Below are 22,826 nucleotides of genomic sequence, written 5' to 3' on the forward strand. Positions count from 1 at the left end.
TTTTCACTTGTTCGCTATGTCTCTAAAATGAAACGAGGATTGAAAATAACAAAAGGTAACAAATCAAAAGATTTCAAATGCGCGCAAGTCATGCATTAAAATCGGCTTAATTATACATTCAAACGTTATAATTATTAAAGTGTCACTTGACTCTTGGCTCGCGTCTCTTGACGCTAGTGAGAGTCATCCTGGCTATTTGGAATTCGAGACGCACCTCTTTGCGAGCGTCACGAAATGATTAAATTGCTAATCGGACCATCAGCTGTAGTATCTAAATAATTTAATGCTATATTTAATTTTGTTATTAGCATTTTTGATAATCTTTTATCAAAGTATAGCAATTTTAAAAAAGTTTTTTGAGGTAAAAGATGCATCGGTTCATTATTTTCTCCGTATTTATTAAGTTAAAAAAGAAATTTTACCTTCCCATATAAAATATTATGCGATTCTAAGCACCATACATTTTTTTAGGGTAGACCTTTGTAAATAACTGAAGAGAAATGTATATGAATTAAGCGAAAATAATCCCAAATAAATTAACACATACTTATCCTTGTAAGTTTCCTCAGACATTAAAATATGATGGATTATTTTTGAATAGTGACAATAAGTGCTTAAATTCTAAACTGTTATAGGTTTGGACGATCTGATAATGTTAATTTTTTGTTCAATAACGGTCTGCTAACATGATGTAATCAATTAGAATTCATTAGCTTAACCTCGCGTTTCTGCACTTGAACATTTTTTCAATTGCACTAGACTGATGATCATAGAAATATCTAATTTTAGTGTATATTCAAGAACTGAAAAGATTAATGACCTGAAGTGAATTTTTGATAAGTATAGTGATATATAGTTTTGCTTATGTGCAGCACGTAAATAAATTATGCATGTATTTTTTAAATATATTCTTCGAAAAACGGTGAAACCTGCGATTTTAATTTAGGCATAATTGAACAGACTGAAATTTTTGTATATCAAATAACTTACACGCATAAATTAAAACATTATAACAATACATCAAATTTATAATTATTAGCTGAATGTAAACAAAATTAATAAAAAAATTAGATATTCTTTTATATAAATCATATTTACATTATTTCTAAACTTTTATATTTCAAACAAAATTAAACAGTGTTATTGATTTACCGACGGAACCAACGACAAAATCCCGCCTCGGAAAATGCAAAGCTAACGGCACACAACGGTCACTTCGTGAACCCTTAAAAGCTGATGTGATACTGAGGTTGCAACGCCACCTCATGAAAAGGAAGTTTTCCATTATGCCCGTCAAGGGGTGATCGATAATTTCAACGCCGCGGTTGATAGTTAAATTTCTATATTATGGGGTTTACTTTTTTAAATATGTTTCAATGTGTCAATAATCTGAAAATGATGACTAGAAAAATAATACACTATTTTTAACTAAACCAAAACATTTTTTATTTAACGTTGATGAGTTTATATCATTCAGAAGCCTCAAAGTTTTGTTTTTCAAATAAAGGTGACATTAAAATACTTATAAACTCATAAATGCATATAAGTGGGCGTTTCATGTTGGCTGACGTAAAACGTTCAATACCAAAAATATTGAACAAAATATTTTTTTAAGCACTAGGCTCTACCAGTTATACGTAAATTGTATTTGTATTGTAGAGTGCACCAAAATTTATATATGTTATACATGTTTAATAAGCTGATCGAACCGATGATTTGATGAAAATAAATTTTAGGACTTCGAAGACCCTATATTGATTAGACTTCATTCGCTTGATTCGGCCAATTTATGCGTATGCTCTGAAAAATTAAAGCCTAACACAATGTTTGTCTGCATTGATAGACACAACTCTTCTCATCCATGTAAAAATATACAATTGCATTTGTAGAACAAAGATGGCTTAATAAATAAATTGTCAGTGCAAAATAGTTTAGCAATCGAGTTTAGCAATAGAATTTAGCAATTAGCAAACAAAATGTATATCAGTTTTTAAAAGAAACCATTTTAATAAAAATTGACGCTTCGGAATGGATGAATTCAGAATCCCATGTGTTACATCATCGGGGCAATTCTTGGAGCTGATAAATTCTTTTTACGTCCGACGCTGACAGAATCAAAAAGACACCCATGACAAATATCTCGAGATGGAAAAACACCGCCGAGAGAGAAAGAGATGAAATAAAAACTGAAGCACAATACCACTGTCGTTCAATTTATAACACGGTCACACCCATGCTGTTGAAAATAATGTTGATAGGAATAACAACCCAAAACTAGTCTTTGTTCAAAATTATTACAACATTGAGTATAGCCCGGAAGGCCAGCCTGGCTCACCGAATTAGCAAATCCGTTCAGAAAGAAATGCGACTATACTTCTAACAAATTCAACTCATGACGCAGGCTCGAGTCTAAGCAACTTTCGTTACGCTCTTTGCCGGCATAACACTGAGTACATGCTTATATGTGACTCTCAGCACCGGATGAAATTATTCGGCAACTCTCCGCGACTGTGGCACACGTGCGCAAACTACTTAGCATATATCTATACAGGTTTAGAGCACGCATATATGTATATATACTACTTTGCGAAATCCGGTTTTACCTGCTCCCGTAGCTTATAGCTGTCCGAACTGGACCTCGGAAGTGCTCCTCTTTTCGATCGATTCTCCCCGTCGAGAGCTACTTTCGCGATCTATGATTTGCGTATGTCTTCTGCACACTCGCGTACGCACGTAGGTATAGATAGACGTGAACTCGGTGAGCCGGCGAACGCAACTGACTGGCTCGCGCCGATTCCGAGCTTAGCTTTTAGTTCCTCGTTGCTGAGCGAGTAAGAGAGAAAGAAAGAGAGGAGGAACAACGGGTTAACCAGTCGCGAGTGGACTCTCTGGAGATCGTTCGCCTGTTGTTGACTGATATATTATACATACTGACGTCTCTTAGTCGGGCCTCGTAATGGGTTATGTGTGCGAGGATATGCGGGGTTGTTGTCAGCATATGACAAACGCGGATTCAGAAAGTGATAACTTGTACGAATTTTAAATTTGTTGGAAAAATACTAGTAGTTTGTATCATTTTATTTTACATAGACAATTGTGAATTACTTATATAAACTCAAATTATATATAAATATCGGAGAAAAATTTTGTTTCGAGCAACTTATTTTTTACAGATAAAACTGCGTTGAACATTATTGTTACAGTTTATTCTTTCTAACCTCGTAGTATATTGAAAATCAATCGTTACTGACCACAGCTATCGTAAAATTGATTTTCAATTATCCATCAAACAGTCATAACTTGCTGCAATGCTTAGAGCAGCAGAGGTAAATTGTTAAGCCTGGCACGGAAGTCGACTATTCCCTTATTCAATTGAAGCAAACTAAATTAAACTTGTTAACTGCAACTTTCATAGAATGAGTTTCTTCATCTTGTTCTCGATTGTGAATAAATTTCAAATTCTGCGTTGTACGTCCACGATGATTAAATTATAAAAATATTTTTTCAATGTAGTTCTTTTTCCGTACTTTGATACTAATGATATAGCATTTTCTATTTGCAATCCCAGATACAAACTACAAGCCAATTTGAACAGTATAGCCATTTCTTGTTCATGTAACGACGTGAAATATCCATGTATTTTTTTCAGGTCTTCGTAGGTCCTTAAGCGTGTTGTAGAAATGTAGAACTTTGTTTATTTTTTTTAGTTTTTAATCGCTTTGACAGAAGTTTTTCTTAATTTTTCTCGTGATTTTTACACAAAAATCATAACCGCTACTAATATAAAAAAACAATCTTATACAATAAATTTAAAAATTACATATCGAGTTCAAGAGGCTTTATTATTCGACAAAGAGAGCAGCAACAGTGAAAGCACATACACTTAATTGGCACATTTAAGTGACCAAACAAACAATCTTCAATTTCGTCAGCTACATTACATAACCAGCGCACATATGAACAAGGCGCCGTAGGAACTTTATTTTCGTTTTATATCATGCAAATGGCCATTGCTCGCTACCACCATATGCTACTCTTTCTTACGTGGTCTCAGTAATTAAACATTAAATGGCTACGATTGGACAACGCACAAAAGGCAGAGGCACGCACTTACTTTTTCAACTTTCAATTCCGATTGATAACGCAAGCGGGATTCAAAGAGACATCAATTGCCATAAGCGACGCGATGATGGCTTCTGTACGCTGAAAAGAGAGAGAGAGAGAGAGAGACGAAGAGAAATATATATATATATAGAGAGAGAGAGAGAGAGAGTGTCGCTCTCTGCTGTAGAAATAGCATTGGTGAGAATTGCCATTAACGAACTTGTGTCCGCGTTTTTTACTCCGTCTTCCAATTGTCGTCGGCGTCCAATTGTTTTTGCGCACGAACGCGTGACTGGAACGACGAAAAAAAAAAGTACAAACGCACGCGATCCTACAAAAAGTAGTCACGAGATTCCGATGGATATCGGTAATGACAAATGTAATGCTCGGGAGTTTATTACTAATTTCATGGAAATAGAGATCGCTGATAATGTAAGTGCGTTAATTCGAACTTTTCTTCACTGAAAGCTTGCTGAGGAATTGCGTTTTGTTTTCTTTCGTAATGATCACACGACACGAAATTATAGAAGGACATATAAGTAATTAGGTCATGGTAGATAAATAAGATATTTTGATTTGTTGAGAATGAAGGAATATTGTTGTATGAAGTTTTGATTGCTTCACCTCAATGGAGGCACTTTGATTGGATGGCCGAGGTGGAATAACCTGATAATATTTAGATTTCGGTCTTAATTTCGATGTATTAAAGTGGTCAGAGAAATAGTCTTCAATGTAATGCTAAAAGTAGAAATTATACATTTTTTATTTTCTCAACAGAAAATTCTCGTAAATTTTTCCACCTAGCTTCGTGCAAATAATGGAGACGCTACACACGTTGATTTGATTAAGTGATAAAATGCTAATGAAATAATGAATTGTAACCTTATTTCTGGGGTTTTTATTACACGTCGATTATACAAAATCGATTTACCCAACAGGCACCTGTATTTTACCAATTCGAAAAGTCGAAATCATTTAATCTATAATATCGTGGTATTAGAAAATAAAATAAAAAAAAATATTGTGTACAAAATTGATATCAAGTAATACGTTGTTATAGTGAACATTACTTCAATACTTCTTAAAAAAATCATAAAATAATTTAACAAATTTTGTTGTAATTACTTCCTTATGTATTACATACATAAGGATATACAGTTCAGAGAAAAGTAGTTATAACCGATTTAGTTTTATGCAACTTTGTCTCGTTAACTTCATTCCTTTTGCTATTTCTTAGAATAAGCAGCTTATATTTGAAACTTTCTTATAAACGTAGTCTTGTAGTAACTGCGTTTAACTATATACCAGCACGAACATTTTTGTAAAAAATAGCCATTAATGAAAGAATTTTACTTCTAAATTGATGTGATTACTCTTTGCTGAAGCTGACCGTCATACCACGATTTGAAACATGCTATAGTATAATAACATCATTATCAGGGTGAGCTATCCAAAGCATAAAAAAATAGATCGATTTATAAAGTACTCCATAAGAGAGTAAAAACGGATGTATAACATATCTTATCAGCACGCATCGCATTACCGGATTCGGACGCTTGAATAACGAGTGAGACCATATGACTCCCACGTAAAATTCTGAAATGTAATCGTATGCAAGCATTATATTCAATATGTATCTATCAGTCTTAGTATTTAGAAATACATGGTCAAGTAAATAATGTTTTAAATACCGACTGATTCAAAATTTCGTGTCACCAATGTTTATTTGATAATAATAATTTAAAGAAATTCATAACCATATTGTTTTCGAATTTATAATAATAACGCAGAAAAAGCTCATACTCAATCAGTCTTGGTGCATGTGACTTACGTTCTTACGAGGATCATTAAAAGCTCTTGGTATTTTGAAAATTAGTTGTACAGCAATATACAGAAAAAAATGCGGAGAGCGCTAGTCTTTAATAGATGTTGAACACTTCAGTTACTGCAGTGAAACATGCTCAATTCTTTATTATATTTATACATTTTTCAACAAACCTTGATTTAAATTTACTTCTAAAACATTATTCAAATATTTTTTAAAAACAAACAATAATTTAATAAATTTATTCAGCTCACTTTCATAAAATGACATTGTACTTTATCTTAATTAAACCCACTTTAATATTCAAAACAATACTTAAGTCACTCCAAAAACGACGCCTACGCCAACAGGCGATCACGACAGTGATAAAAAAAAAGTATAAGCTCTATTAAGTCTTAACTCTGATCCCGTATAATAAATTCAGGGCATTCCAGAAGCACTCAGCAGCTCTCTACTTCAAGACAATGAATTTCGGCGATATTTTTAACAAGAGCTCTCATTAATATCAATCAATCAGTATACCGGCATAGAGCCTTTGCGTAAGATTTTGCGAAAATACACGTCCTGCTCACGTCCTAAAAAGAGCGTTTCATTGCCGCACGTATCAACGCTCCCCAGAGAAACTAATCGTAAAAAGAAGAATAGACCCCCAAGAGTTTGTATAAGGCAGAGCGAGAGAGTTACGATTCCCCAGGGACCTCGTTTGGACTTTCCGGGAAACAACGCGTCCAGCGCTAAGCCTAAAATAAAAAAGAGATCTCTCATCATAATGACGCACGAGCGCGTGCGCGCGATTACGAATTCCGCACACTGGCGACTGGACATATTCATCGCGTCTATATACAGCCGGGAACTCGTATCATCACGTGCTGTAATGCTGCCGATTCTCTCTGTCTCATTCTCTTTTGCAATTAGTTTAATCCGCGCTTCGTTCCTGCGTAGCTCTCGTCTCTCTGTGTACATAAAACAATATAACACCATACACACGCAACGTCTCGTGACGATGAATCACGCGGCTCGCGGGCGCAGTTTTTTCGCCCATACTCTCGTCGACGCATACCTCTACTCACTTTTGTATAATGATGCCTTACTTTGTATGCATATACTATCCGCGTTGCAGTTAACTTAGTATGGTAAAATTTCTCCTGCCTTGCGTTTAAATCCTCTTACCAGGCGACGTCTCGTGATCATACTATAGGGTAAAGAGAAAGAGAGGGAGAGAGAAATGTGCGAGATCCCGTGACTTGAGTGGGGATGACGATGGTTTCGAGCAAGAGGTGAACGATTCCTTGCGGACGACAGCGACAACTACGAGAGAGATGATTACCATCAGGCGCATGATACGTATGTATACGTTGAGCTCACTTTCACATTGTCATGTGATGGATGCTTAAATTGATCTGAGAGTTACTGAGCATACGTCTCCGCGCTACAGATCGTTTATGAATATGAGAATATTTCTGTCTTGTGTGTGACGTGGTCTTACAAAGAGGAATGTTACAATTACTGATATCGTTTTATGTAAGTCGTGTAAACTGTATGCTTCGCTTCTTTGTTACAGCATATTATTATTTGCTGCGTTCGTGGAATTTAAATTCTTCCAAAGTTACTTTTTTTTAAAATACAGTTCAGTATAGTACTGGCGTTCCTTCTTGTTCTCGCTGGTAAGGGCTAGGGCCAGCCTAATCAGGTGTTTATAGTACTTATTCCATAAACATCTCTCGATTGGTTCAATGATCCTTTTCTTTATAGGCTTTCTTCTAGAATATTCTTCACATCAATCTATTTGAAATGAAAGTTAATCTATCCTTTTGTCCAAAATATCTAATTTTTTAAAATATTCACTATTAACTCACACGAAATAACAGAAAAGTTCTCCTCTGATTTGTTTACTACAACCTTTTCCTATCTTTTTTACAAGAACCTTGAAGCAATCTCAAATACGCAGTATCAAAATCCGAGATAACAATTTCTATAAAAACGGAAATCAATCTAAAAAAAGAATTTGATCTCTTCACGTCCGCAATCCCGGCCGATAAACCAAATAATTTATGCGGGCACCTTAACTCCCCTCGATTCGAGCTTTCAGACAAAGATTACGCGATAAAATACAAGTACGCGCCCTTGCCCGCAATAAGCGGGCATGGAAATTTTCCAGCGCGACACTTTTCCCACGCACAATATTTACAAAACTTTCTTATCTTATTAGAAGCCACACACGGTCGACTACCACCAATACCCCAAGTAGCTGGACGAGAGCAGGAAACAACTTCGTCCTGACCTCGGTCTTGGCCAAACTTTTTCTATCACCCTCGGACGATCGCTCGACTGTACGCATTAATTTATCAATCCCACCTCTGTCTAGGTACGCATGTGGATTCTCAACAACCGGCCAAACCCAAGTTAGATCATCGGCGCCTCACACGCGACGACGAGTTTTGCAGTAGTGCCAGGTTGAGAGAATGCCTTATGCAATGGCGACTGTGTGCTCATAGGTGTGTGCTGGAGGAAAACGACCCAGGTGAGATCGATAAAGGCTGCTTGGGCCGTTATCCTCGCATAGAGGTTCGCGTGGAGACGTACAGGGTTTTTGCTTTATCGACACACCGCTATAGCTGTATATCTATAGTAAATGAATGAGCGAAAATAACGTTATATATCAGCAGTTGTTTAATTTAGAAAATAAATTACTTTCGCTGATTCTCTAGCGCTTCTTTATGAATCAACTCGAGTAGTGTTCCTTCTTGCTCACACTTCCGTAAAAACCAAAGATAAATTTATTGGTATATCACTTTGATACGAAATGTCAGATTACGTATATGTGGATCTACTCTAAAAACTATACAACAAAAACGAAGTCTTACAAATTTTGGATCAATTACATTTATTAATTGATAAAGAAATAAAAAACAAAATCTAAAAACTGTTAATTATATAACTCAAACTGCAGCTACTTTACTTCCTAAAACATTAATGATTTTTTACAATAAAACAAAATGAGCATATAAATGCTGTTTGAAGTCGACTAAAGTTGTGGTGAAAGCAACTTTGGATTAGTGCACAAATAATATAAATTTTTTATATACAGTTGAAAGAATTTATGTTGCAATTTTGATAGAAAGTAAATTCTACTCGCGCGGGAAGAATCAAATTGAGAAAAAGCAAAAATATAACTTCCGATTGTCACATAGTATTTTACGACGGTCAAACAGATATCGGTTACAATAAATTTATATACCGCATCGGCGTCAACTGATTATCATAATCAACGTCATAGTGGTAAAAGGATCGATTTCAATGCACGACCGCATTTGCTTCTCAGTTTCACGCTGCTGGAACGCCTATTATAGAAGCGACATAGAATTGAACGATGTCTTTGTTACATTCATTGAGAAGGACAATACAAAAAGCTAGTAATTTCTGGCAGATGATAGACATTGACATAGAACTTTTTTTACAAATATTCACACAAAAAGTACACATATATTGTTATCTTGGTTTAAATACAACTTAGTAAATATGTGATGGTTTAAGAATCGACAATGTGAACCAAAAATAAAAGAAATTATATGTATAGAATCTAAACCATCATAATGAATGAGCATTGGAAGATCATACCATCTGATTCGATGAGATTGAAAACATTTTGCAACAAACAATCTTTAAAAATTAAAAAACAAACCATTAATACAAAATCAAACAAAATATTTGACAACGTAATACAGTTTACTAGCATAGTATTGCTCTCTACTAAATAAAATATAAAAAAAACAAGTGAGCACCCACAATGTAAAGTAAGTATATACGCCTCAGTATATAATAACGCTGTAGCGTACAGAATACGTAAAGCGAATTGAGACACATCGCGCGTATAGGACGCCGACGCTGGCGATGTGCACACAGGCATCACGTATTGCGCGCTTATCGATTCACGCAAGCTAACTGTTTCAGAAAATCCTTCGGCTGATAGGCAAGTGGCTGCTTGCTCTGTGCAGATTGCTCGCCGGCGTCAGCTCGAGGCTTTGTCTCAATGTTGCGGGGATAAAACAGCCCTTGCGAAGGCTCTCTTGAGCACATATGCGAAATTGCACAGGCTGCATGCGCGCGTGAAGCGTATACAATATACATACGTGCAAGTGTTTTCGATAAACCAAAGGATTTGGCTTTAATCTATATTACCTACACAGTGTTTTAACGTTATTGAATTTTGACAGCTAATTAAAATTCAGTATGGTTACAAAACAGTAGGTTATTATATGCATAGTCGTTATTTCCTCTAATAATCGTGAAAATAAATATTATCAAAATATAAGATCATTGATCCGTGAATTGCTCATTCGCAGGTGATATTCTTAATTCAAATGTAAAAAAGTTGCAAAGAAGTAAAGACCTTGCACTTAGTTGAAGGTTAAACCAAGAAAGCTTGACGTCTATCAAAATAAGGTTAGTGTACATTTTTGGAGGGAAAACGATTAATATTGCATTGCTTACCATGTTGAAGCGTTTACACTTCAGTGAAAACGTTTGATAACACCAGTAGAAGTCATGTACACAAGGAATCCCACTATATTCATATTTATTGTACTAGTATATCTATAATTTTTAAACCCGTAAAAATATATACATACAATTTTAACAATTATTTTATTTTCCTTTTTTTCATATGGTCAAATCACTACATACTTTAGAGCAATTCAATTATAAAAATGCGCAATTCTATTCCATTCGCGCTTAATTCTTCCATAAAATTCGATTCCCAATGCCGCAACATATGGTGCGCTATCGTTTTTTATACAAGATTTCTCTGTCGTCGTACAGTCACGTTTAAAAATATCCAACTGGCAAGACAAACGTTTACAGGACGTTTCAGTGACCGTTTATGCGAAACAGTATATCACCGTGCCTAAATACATAAGGAAGGAGAGAAAAAGAAAAAATCAGCATCGTGATTTTGAAGCGAGGAATTGGCGAGCGAGGACTTTTATTTCATAGATTGGTCTTTTTTATCGTTGAAACCTCTGGCACGTCACGCGGGCTGTCGTTGTTACGCAATCAAGTCCTTTGCGGATTTAAGACAATGCGAGACAATGGCTCTTTTTAAGTCAACCTCGACTGGTCTGTGGGCTCAGATTTCTTTTTCAGCCTATGAAAAAGCGTACACAGTATGGACATCTATAGTTTTCAAGATATGATAAATAAAATGTCTCCTAGATGATGAACGGAAAGACATATTGATCAATATTTGAGTCCATAAAAATTTAGGCGAAACAGAAGTTATCTGTTTTTAATTTATTCATGTATTGTGACTCAATTGTTCATGCTCCCAAATTATCATAAAATCGATACACTATGTGCATAAAGATATTGTGTGTACTAATATTTTGTACTGTTATCATTAAAAAATATTATCTTTACTGTTATGTAAATATATTTGGGTTAATATTTCAAAGCTCAAAGCAGTACTTTAGCAACAAAAATCTGGTTTTCTCATACTGATACACAAATTACTTGCAATTAATGAAAATACGTAACTCGAAATTTGTTATTATTGTCCTATTTTTATTCCGGACTAAATCTGATCAATGTAAATTATCAGTATTTCCGCGAAAAGCGTTTCCATGATTCGATTAATTGACCCCATTTGAGGCAGTTGACGTAATTTTCCACGTACGTTGTCTTCTTTGTGTCAAACGATCAACGTTCTTAAAATATAATAATAATCAGATGTTCGATGCAATATGATTGCCTGAAAGACAGGATACTTTTACTTTTATTGGTGTCGAAACCAGGTTCAACCAGTTTTTGTGTAATATAATTTTGTATACGACAATTGCTGATGCATAAACGCTCTGGATTGTTTCCAAATTTGATGTCATAGAAAATACTTGAATAAATCAGTGAACAAAGCATACTAAGGCTTGCGCGAAATAGTAACGTGACCACTCGCATATAGACAGTCGCTATCACAATTAAGTATCTCCATGATTTTTATAATTTGTCAGTGGCTGACAGTCCGACAGTACATGATCGCACAGATCTCACTGAATCGGGTTTCACGTTTCGCCCATACAAGAAAAAGTAATACGAAACAATTGTCATCTGATAGAATTAACAGACTGAGACATATTTTATAATTTTACTCTTTTATCATTTATTATTCTCACATACAAAATGAAAATAGTACGTATCTATAGGATGAAATGTACGACTGAGTTAGAAACTAGAATAAACGTTGAAGGCTGCATATTGAGCTTACATGTATGAAAATCAATCGATGAAGTAAAAATTTATCAAAGGATAACGGTATACAAACAAAGCCCTGAGAGTTTACACGAGAAATCGAGTCCCGTGATGCATGTGAATCACCTACGGCCGCATCTGAGCCAGCGTTCACTGCTACACCTTTGTCAGTTTTTGTCCGGCTAGCCAAAGCCAATTATCAGCGATGCTCGTGTAAAGCTTCCACAGCCGTCTCGATTCTAATTGTCAAAGATATGCGACAGAAACGAATATTGATTTGTCAATACCAACAGTTTCAAGCCTCAGTAACTTTTGCCATTTTTCTGTTATCCATAAAGACTGAAATTGAATCCTGATGATTTCGTGTAAAAGTCCAAAGAATTTGTAATCCTGCACGTTTTGAAGCTAAAATCAGACTTTATAGTCGAATTTTATTGAGCGTGGGAGGAAATGACGCAAATTTTGCTTGGACTTTATAATTTTAATGGAGCCTTTAATGCCCACGCATCTGGAGTATACGGCTATTTTAATAATTCTGAATAAAAATGTTATTTATGCTTCCATCGACTCAAGAACCGAAATCGTACATAAAACACCAAAAAGGACAATTTTCGAATAAGACAAATTTACGATAGGTTGCCTCCTTTGCCATCCGTACATCACAAAAAAACCTGCGAGTTACATCACTCAAGGCACGTATATTTCATAACGGTTCCAAGGCAACGAGTCAACAAGTTCGAGGTATACCACTACGTTTTCGCTCCAGGAGTCCGCGCGCGTTGTGCGGCTTCGCGCGGGCTCTCTTGTGCTTTAAAAATAGTCGTGCAGCGTGTATTTCCGGAAGTGGACCCGCCGACTGGCGAATTACGGACATTAGCTGGTAATCTAATGAATGCAGTTCTTCGATAGTCATCCGTTTACCTGTACAAATCTTGACTGTGATAAGTTTTGTTTGCAATAAAAAAACTCAGCTAAAAAGACAGCTTATTATTTAGCTTATATGCAAGATTAGAGTTAAAAATTACTCGTTTGCATTGAAACTGTTATAATTATTATTGTAGAAAAATGTCGTGGTGTGAAAGAATTATTTTTTTTGGATAAGTATCGATGTTAAATGCATTTAAGTACAGAGTTTTCGTATTTGTAAACATAAATATAAAGTAATAGCCCACGGTCATTGTAAGACGATGCATTACTGCTTGACATACCGTTGGCTTTTATCGCAATTATTTTTATTTTTGAACCGCTTTGCGCTTATCATTCTGATAAGTGTAAGGACATAAAATATCCTGCATCATTAAAAAAGCATTATTTCATGCAACTAAAGCATTGTACGTTGCATGATAACAGAGGATTGCGATGTAAAATAAATAATATTAATAATTTACCTAAAATATATTCATAATCATTTGAATCAAGAATTCATTCAACCTTTATATATTCCATTTCAGAGAAATCAGAGCAAATGATGAAATTGCCGTTAAATGCTATAACACGACGAAAACCAATTTTCTGCGAAATTGAATCAAGCTCCCTTTAATAATCTCCAACAACAACTTTCATCTCCGGAAGCAAAGAGCAATGAAGCCGATTTGAATTCAATGATCACCTCTCTCCTGCAGGCATATCTATACGCGCAATAATTACAGATCACAAGAACACAATCCTCACGAGTCTCACTGACTGATGTAGTGACGGAGGGTAAAACCTAGCCGCTCCCGTAGAATCGATGTTTCTCGGTTTATATTGATGAGTTGCAGCGGAAGAGTCAGTGAGTTTATAACCCTACTAAACAAGGAAAAAACAACGAAGTATTCATATGCGCGCGCATTTTACTCGCATGATGTAGAGTATAATTACTACTGGTGTAACCTGTAGGTGGGGGAGTGATTGTTGCTGAATCAAGTGACGATCGATCAAGGTGTAATGACCTTTGTTCGTGCATATTTATAGTTTTCAGTAGTATGTTACATACTACTACTAATGTTGCTTTGATACGTTTGATACTTCATAAATGTGATGTAATTCTGAATAATCCTGCACAACTTATTTTGTAATTAATTTTGAGATTTGATAGTTCCTAGATATAGAGAATATCTGTCGCTGTTTACTCGAATCTAATTTGGTAAAACAGATACGTAAGTCAAAAATTATATCATTATAAAAATATAAATTTTTACTGATATATAACTTTGACCTTCATTACTCTTTTTTTCATTAACAATGCGTGTACTTTTTATAAGTGGTGCAAAACACAAACAAGTTTCCCTGTTGTGCAAAACTACTATGATCAGGATAAATAGTTTCGAAAAGATATTTTAGGTAAAAAGTTTAATTACTACCGCAGAACGTTAACTACTACACGCTGGAAAAAACAATACTATAGAAAACATTCGTATAAAACAGACATTACACGGTATAATTACAGAACAAATAAAATCGCCTTACGACCAAATAGAATTTTACTAAAAGCGATCAAGCAAGGTCGGAAAAAAGGCCACTTCGGTGCTTCGGTAGTAAAAATTAAACGCGCAGCAATCCCGTTAATGAATAGACTCAAGCACTAAGGCTTACAAGATTTAATTTTGTTTTTGTAATTGGAAAATAAAGCAAACAATACATTTTTTTCAAAAAATCGCACTGAATCATATACGAAATACATTTTTGAAACACTTACTCATGTAAAAGAAAATGTTTAAGCTACGCGTTCACCACAAAAACCGCAATAACAGAAGTAGTAGAATTGTAAGTTGGTCTGTTGTTGTCGAAGTGGTACAAACGTTCCATTCATAGTCCTGGTTTGAGTTTAGAAAAGTGTGCTGTACATCGATTTTCAATGAAATCCTTAACTCTATTATAAGAAGTTAAATAAACGACCAAGCGTATACTAATTTGAGTCTTACGAAATTCTAACCGAATAAAAATAAGAGTAAGTTTAAGTAAAAATTAAAGATCCCATCAAGAAGAATTTAATTTACACATATCACGCTACAATTTATTTCAATCAAGAGGTAGGTTTAATACGCAGCGTATAGACGATGTAAAAGGCGTCACCTCGTAAAGTATAAGATGGGTCGCGGTGGCGAGTAATGAAAGCTTTTGATTAAAAATCATTGCCGCCGCCATCTGCTTCCTTTGTGAACTGCAATTTATGAGCTCTCTTCCACGAAAGGGTTGAAGGGGGTTGCGAAGCTAACAAGGGCTACTCGTACTTTTGTGTTTACGAAGGTTACGGAAAATCATCATCAGGTAGGAAGGGACCCGTATATCAAGAATTATTCAAGGTCTCTCACGTGTGCGTGTGTGTGTGTGCATCTATAGTATGCGTGCGTTCTTACAAGAAAAAATGAAAAATTGCTTTTTCATCCTGCAGCTCTCTGACGAGCTATTGAAATATTTGCTCGAGAGATTTCATACAATGCCCTGTTGCTTATTACTTGCATACGGCAGCACGTCATTTTCATACCCCAGTTTTTCGCGGTACGATGGCTGCTCCATTGTTATATCAAATATTTGCGTTATTTCAGTTATATCCACGATGTATGGAGGAAAATGTACGCGTTCGCGAATTTGTTTTTAATAATTAATTTCGCTGCATTTGTGTGTGCCATTGCCGTATTTATACACAAAAAAAACATCAAGCTGTAGCGAAGCAGAGTGAAGTTACTACTTGTAGAAAACGCTATTTCAAAATAAGAGCGATCGTGATAACATCGACGGACTCGTAAATTCGAGCGTTCAGCATTAAATAAACGAAGGTACGAAAATAAAAAACAGTAAACATTCCAGATTTAGAAGAACCTCGCGCGTCAGCACATTGTCAGTGTATACAGTAGATTTCGTTACAAAACCGTCACATCGAATATATGCTTATGAAAAAATGTCAAATTCACGCGGCTCACCTTTTCCCCCAACAGATCGAACACACGAATTTCATTAATCACGCTTTCAATTCATCAAAGAACCTGCTGCTGCCCGTACACCCGGTCTTTCCAAACAATGACTAAGGTGCTCCGCTCCTCGAAATCCCTCTCTCGCTCTCAAAACTCATTAATTAAAGACACCAAAAGCGGCTCTCGGAGAAATAAAAAAAATATCTCGTCCGATCTGGACGTAACGCACGAAATTCCGCAGAAAATTCCCGCCGCAGCGAAGAGTAAAAAAAAGTTCAAAGTCACGCCAAACAAAACAAACGGCCGCCGCTGGCGTGTGCGTGCGTGTATGTAAGTAGATAGTACCTGTATCACAAACGAGTATTACAAAGGTATGTATACTCACGTCGTTCGCTCGATCCTCACAACACAAGACAGCGACGAGGATGATCCTAATACGCTCGAGAGTCCGCGAATCTCACATAGACGGCTCTACCGTCATAGTCTCAGCAGTGTGTGTATATAACTCGCGTGTGTATACGATATTGTACACACGGGGAACAAAGAATCACGCACTTTTCTTGCTCACACTGCAGCGCCCGCCGGCATTGTCACTTGTTCCAACGCTCGCAACGAGCTTCCATCGGTCCAATACTGCACATGTATCAGTTTATACATCCGGTAAACAAAGCAACGAAATCACACACGGACACAAGAGTCGACTTCCTCTTAGAGAGATATACAAGCGACAACACACACAGGGCACGCACGTATCTGTATATGTTATATTATTTCGGAGCTGTTGAGTCGTGCAGCGCTGCGTCTAGACTGCTGGACGCGCGCGGCAACAAGCGCGGCACGCGAGCGCGCGGCGAGGGAGAAAACGTAACGTGTGTGTATCTATATATATATACACCTATATAGGCACGATCGACTGACTGACTCGCTGTGTGTACAGTGTAGTGGTGGTGTGCTGCAACAGCGTTTTACCGGTCGCGACGCGACCGACCCTCCGCACACTGCTGGCTCTCGGACCGACTCGCTGTCTCTGTCTGTCTGCTAGTGCCTCTCTCTCTGTCTGTCTGCTAGTGCCACTCTCTCTGTCTCTCTCTCTCTCTCTCTCTCTCTCTCTCTCTCTCTCTCTCTGTCTCTCTGTCTCTCTCCTGGAGAGGCGAGCTTGGGAGTTTCCGAGAACGGGCTGCGGAGAGGGGGCGCTTCCCGCGAGGGTATAGGACAGGTTTGCGCGAGTCGCCAGCACGTGGTAGGGGCTTCACACGCGCGAGTACTGTTGGTATCCCTATTATTATTAGCTATACTGTATGAGTGCGTTATGCATTCGTCGGTGTTTTTCTTTTATTGTTTTTTTTTACGTTTTTTTGTTTTAACAATCGCCGACTGATAAGAGATAAGTGTCGGCTGAATTTGTTTAAAGAACATTATTTTGTTTCACGAACTTCAGCGAATCGCCCATCAGGTTCTCGGGTGCAATTTTCAAAATTGCAGTTTATGCGTTTCAACTGCGAGGGTTGGATAAACATTATTTAGGGCTTGAGTAATTCGTTGTTTGCTCATTTGGTACTCTATTTGCGTTGGTGTATAATATCAAGGGTATAATATACTTATTGCGATTTTATAATCTCCATCTCTTTTAAGAAGATCAAAAGAAAAATGTAATACAGATTTTTCAATAAGTTTACAGCGCTCGCCCTCTTTCACCCCTCGCTTCTTTTCATAATCCAAGGTTCTTTCGAACATAATATACAAAAAATATCTTCTATGCTTTCGTGCCTTTTTGACATTAAAAGACTTGTTTGCTTTGATAAAAATACTGCCTATATTGTTATTTTTGTATTTAATAATTTAATATTTTTAATAGAATTTTCGCGCACATAATACTTATACATAATTCAAATGACTTCCTGCTATTATCTCGATATTCAATGAGGCTTCGTAATTGACTTTCTGATTAAATAACTTAACATAAAGAATTTTAAACTCTTTTCGCATAAAAATTAAACTGAAAATTGAAAAAGTATTCTTGATCAATGATAATAAGCATTTCCGCGTAGTAATAATTTAAAGGCCCTTGTTATAATAAGGCTCCACCGTCGTTAGAACTATAGACAAAATTGACTCGTGTAACATAATACGCGAGTATTTTGTTCGTTAGATAGCAAAGCCATTCTGGTCGGCAGGATAACGAGGAGCCGCACACTTGCGTCTATGGTTACTCTGAAAACGCCGTAATTATTTGAGGAATAAAGAAGAAAATAAATTCGAACGCTCAAACGATCCAAGTCGGAGAAATAAGGCGAACCGGTAATTTAGCAAACGTAATTCTTCGCGGAACTGATGTGTTCTATCGGAATAATGTATGCCAGTCACGTGTATGCGATTTTCTTCAAGTCCGCGGATTACGTACCGGTCAATGGCTTATTCAAATTAGAATTTACACTGACTTTCATTTCTGACATTTAAGGATATAGTTTTTTTTTATTATTGTTATAAAATGTAACTTGATACTATTGAAATCAGGGCTATTATTCACGCGTACGCTGACTAATTTTTCTTTTTAAAACACAATTTTAATTTTACCAAGCTTTTGTGTATTAAATTCCACTCGGTATTTAAAATGAACTGTGCAAGTAGTTAAATAATACTAACTTGATGCATAAAAAAATTTTGGAGAACATAAGAAAAAGCATTGTTTAGATTAAGTATACACACAAACAGCTACGATATTATTATTTCTAAAGTTAACAAATAATACAAAGGCTGATCCTTTTTAGCACACATTTTCCAATATTTCTTACAATTGCTTTTTAATAATATGTAAATTTATAAATAAAGTTCTTCATCCACAAACAATCTAAAAACGTGATATCGTATTATTGCTTATTGTTGTCAAAGAGATCATAATAAACTCAACGTTATTTCAAACAAAAAATATATGATGAAATTGCGAAAGAAAAAAAAAAGATTTTTTACTATTGGTCGTATTATCAAGTCAAGGAAGATTATGGATAAGTGTGAAATAACAACGAGCTCATAAAAAATGTACATTACGTTTATTAATAATTGTGTCTCGGTCCATGCGACGTTCCCCGTAAATATCAAGTGGATTACAAATTGTGTCCTATGCGTACGTATGCGTACGTATACGGCTCTTTTTATTTTATTTTTCTTCTTTTTTAAGTATATTGTAACGCAGTCGGTGTTTCGGTGTGTAAATGTGTGAAAGGGTATAACGATTGCCGAGCAATCGATTTGTTAATAAGAAAAAAGCGCTACTAACAACTGTTAGGACAGTCTTCTTTACTCAATTACTCCTCGTGTTCAATTTCCTTCCAATAAAAAAGGGTATACTCTCGAGAAGTCTTAAGTGTTAGACAAAATTGTATATTTTCGCAAAGTGAAAGTTTGCAAGACAGCAGCATTTTTCTCTCGTATAGTTCTTTTTATAATTTAGTTTGTGTGTTGATCATTCCGCCGCGAGGACTGCCTGTGTAGGAAAATATAAAATATTGTCAACCGCCTCTAAAAATACAAATCGCTGACAATATATTGTACATTCCGACTATTGTTCATCGACGTCTTATCTGAAAATTATCTTTTCATAAATTTTCACATTCTTTTTTTCTTTATTCAACAAATAACGTTGACAAGGAGAATAATAATACAATATGCGCGCTTTGAATAAAATAACATATTAGTCTGACGGCATTTTAAACGCTATGCGATAATGTGACAATTAATTAATAGTACATAATTCATTCGCAATATTATAATTAGCGTACGCTCGAAATACAATCTATGATCGTACCTTATACTTTAAAACAATAAATCTCTACGACTCGAATAATCTTAATAATATATACACGGCACTTGGCTCTTTCTTTTTTTCTTTCTCTCGTTTGCCCTTTTTCTCTCTTTCTTTTTATCCTCGCATCTACCTTCCGTCATCAAGTCGTAAAAACATTGCGAAATAACTAATAAAACGTCCCTTGGACTGTGACACGCGCCAGACCTGGACCTAAATTTATAACGTAATCGGTATGACAAGTATTCCACATTATCACTACTACTAGTATCAACATTTATACATTATACAACCAAATACCACGACGCACCCGGTAACGGCAAATTGCCGGGCGCGCTTCGATGATTCATTCCTGAGTCACCCTACGTTAAATCGATTACACATTGCAGCAGAATCTTTGATTTTGTTTTCTTTAGAAATGCATTTTCGTGAATCGTAAATTCAATGAAAAGTGCACTTTGCTGATGGAATGATTGATTATAAATATTTTTCCAAGTAAATATTTAATTTTGTTAAAGTAAAATTCTGATTCACGAAGAGATTTCATAGTGGTTACTGACATACAGTCAACAATAATACTATAAAAACATCAATAGCGGCACAATCAGTTTTATTGAATTGTTTCGCTAGGTAGCGGATAATCTAAATTTTTTAAAGATTCAAGTGTTAGATAGCATTGGTTTTACTATCTTGTCGATGGTTGTAGATAAACAAACAAAATCTAAGAAAACACTGCAAGCTATATTAAATTTAACATAAAATACTCTCCATACGTACTCGGCCCTGGCGGAGGTAGGATTGTGCAAAAAATTCGATCTTCGAATTCGCCGAGCGCCCTACAAATGCATTCTGTTATAGAAATATACTGACTCCGATGTATAAAACGCCGATCGTTACAAAATTTACCGGTGTCCGAGTAAATTCGCTTTTTCTTCTACTTTGGAGTAAAATCTCTATTGATACGAGCTATTATTGAGATCAAGGCGATCTTTAAATTGGGAGCAACTGACGTTCAATTTTTTTACTTCCTCTTTTTTGAGTAACTAACACACTCCAAATCTCGTAAAACCGCACGATTTCTTAACTGCTTCATCGAGACTCGTTTTAATGACTTGATGTGTACAAAATTTTACTGCGTGCTTTTATATAAATAGTATGTATTGAATAATGTTATCGTGAATTAAGCACTTTTGAAAGATAGATTCACTTTCGTTATATCATTTTTTTTTCTTAAAAATTTGTTTATTTTTTCTCATATTCTTGAAAATCGCTCTTTTGTAACCATAAGCCAGTTGTTAAAATAGCTCTCGAAACTTCCGTACAAGTCGAGAAGCAAGAGTTCTTTCGCACAATCTGAAGATAATTTTAACTGGTTTTGCTTTTTCGGGACGTCTTCAACAGTAATTGCACAAACCTACAGGGAAAAATTGCCGGCGCTCTAAAAATAAAGAATAAAGAGATAGCTGCACAGAAGCGCAGAAGAGGCGATGCATGATGACGCCGAGTATAAAGAGAAATTACGCGATGGCACGATTCCGCATTACAGAATGAAAAAGAAGGTCCTAGTTCATCTTAGTTGTAATTTTATTATGTACAAAGTGTCTAGTCGCGGTTAATTAGTTTTCCTTTATATTTTTTGAGAACTGATCTAGGGAATTAAATATGTAAATACAAGGATTGCACTACAAAGAAATGAAAAGAGAATAAAATGTCGCGAGAATTCACTCGTCACTGTGAAGCCAGTTTCGCTTGTTCCCCTTTTTATTTCCTTTACAGAATAAAATAAGCTTATTAAATTATAAAAGTATCAACAAATGTACATCCCATTGAAAAACAGTCATGTGTGTTTGTATTAAGAGAGAAATGATCTCATCGACACCATTGCGCGATCACTTGAGCAAAATTTTAAATAAATTGTGTATGTTAGTATCATATTGGTTAATAATCAGTACATAAAACGATAGTTCACAAAAACATTATGATGACAAGATATAAAATTGTCACTGTTTTTCCTCGTAATTGAGGTTGATTAATAATGTGCGAGTCGATGTACGTGATGTGTGATTCTACAGTCTAAGTTTCTCGAAATGAAAAGCTTATACTTCGAGCACCGTTGAAGTCAATGAATAAAATGTTGTCATTTCACTCTGTTCAAATAACACAATCACTATTTAATTTTCTCGCGCGAACTTGAATCATAAGTCAATCCTTTAGTTTAATCAAACGACTTGCAGTATAAGCTCTTAGTTCTCTATCACTAACTGTCATAATTTCTGCACTATTATAAAAAATGCAAAAACTCTATATAAACATTTTTAAAAGTGAAAAATTTCTTATCACCATTCAAGATTACTGTATATCTGAAACTTCATTGTCATCATCTCAACACAATATCTGTAAAACGTATGTAACTTTAAAAAAGCTGCAGCGTGCTCGTGTCAAAAACAAACAAGTGTAAATTCCTGTATGCGTTAACAGAGTCACGGAAAATAAGAAAGACAAGCATATACGTGGTTGTTCATTACGTATGATCATTACGTAAATCATCAAAAATAAATAAGACAAGTGACAACGACTTACTGTCGGAGTATACGAACTGAACTGGTACAAAAAAAGTAAACATACAATAAAAATGAAAGCTTGTGCGAGACTTCTTAACCCATGTTTTCCTTCTACTTGCGGAGAGAACGCGAAAAAGCTCGTTATCGTTTACATATTGTACGCCACGTAGATAGGGTCGAGTTGGTCTGCGAGGAAACCATCGCGAAGATGCATGCGCTGCTTCTCGCCACGCGAGTTAATGGGCACGACACCGGGGTCAACCACCACGACAACGCCGACAACGAGATGGTGTTCTTCGAGTACGGCACTGGTCACAAGAGCGACAAGGTCAAGCGCCTCACTTTCGCTACCGTCAAGTTCCACAACCACGACCAACAGATTTGTCCACGTAAATACAGCGCTG

The 22,826-nt window shown here is 35.8% G+C and overlaps 2 protein-coding genes and 1 long non-coding RNA gene across 14 annotated transcripts in view; 1 reads left to right on the forward strand and 2 right to left on the reverse strand.

Moving 5' to 3' along the window:
• The window catches only part of LOC100117814 (anion exchange protein 2), a 63,943-nt gene extending 46,873 nt beyond the window's left edge, over positions 1–17,070 (reverse strand). For 2 of the 3 annotated variants that reach the window (XM_008213958.4, XM_001601905.6), the window contains exon 1: positions 16,448–17,070. The gene's annotated coding sequence lies outside the window, so the exon portion shown is untranslated. Of the gene's footprint in view, positions 1–2,603; positions 2,774–16,447 lie in introns of those variants that run through there. The other variant, XM_008213959.4, reaches the window with a different exon arrangement.
• Positions 6,844–10,571, forward strand: LOC116738557. Its single transcript, XR_004344830.1, has 2 exons — positions 6,844–7,273; positions 8,295–10,571. It is a non-coding gene; the product is annotated as an uncharacterized LOC116738557 (long non-coding RNA).
• A 2,020-nt stretch (positions 17,071–19,090) lies between the features above and the next one.
• Positions 19,091–22,826, reverse strand: part of LOC100117775 (disco-interacting protein 2) — a 60,323-nt gene continuing 56,587 nt past the window's right edge. For all 10 annotated transcript variants that reach the window (XM_031921069.2, XM_031921071.2, XM_031921068.1 and 7 more), the window contains one exon: positions 19,091–22,823. In XM_031921069.2, the coding sequence (XP_031776929.1) occupies positions 22,571–22,823 (253 nt within the window). In that variant the 3' untranslated portion in view covers positions 19,091–22,570. The remainder of the gene's footprint in view (positions 22,824–22,826) is intronic.

This window comes from Nasonia vitripennis, chromosome 1 (genome assembly GCF_009193385.2).
Source record: "Nasonia vitripennis strain AsymCx chromosome 1, Nvit_psr_1.1, whole genome shotgun sequence".
Classification (NCBI taxonomy): Eukaryota; Metazoa; Arthropoda; class Insecta; order Hymenoptera; family Pteromalidae; genus Nasonia; species Nasonia vitripennis.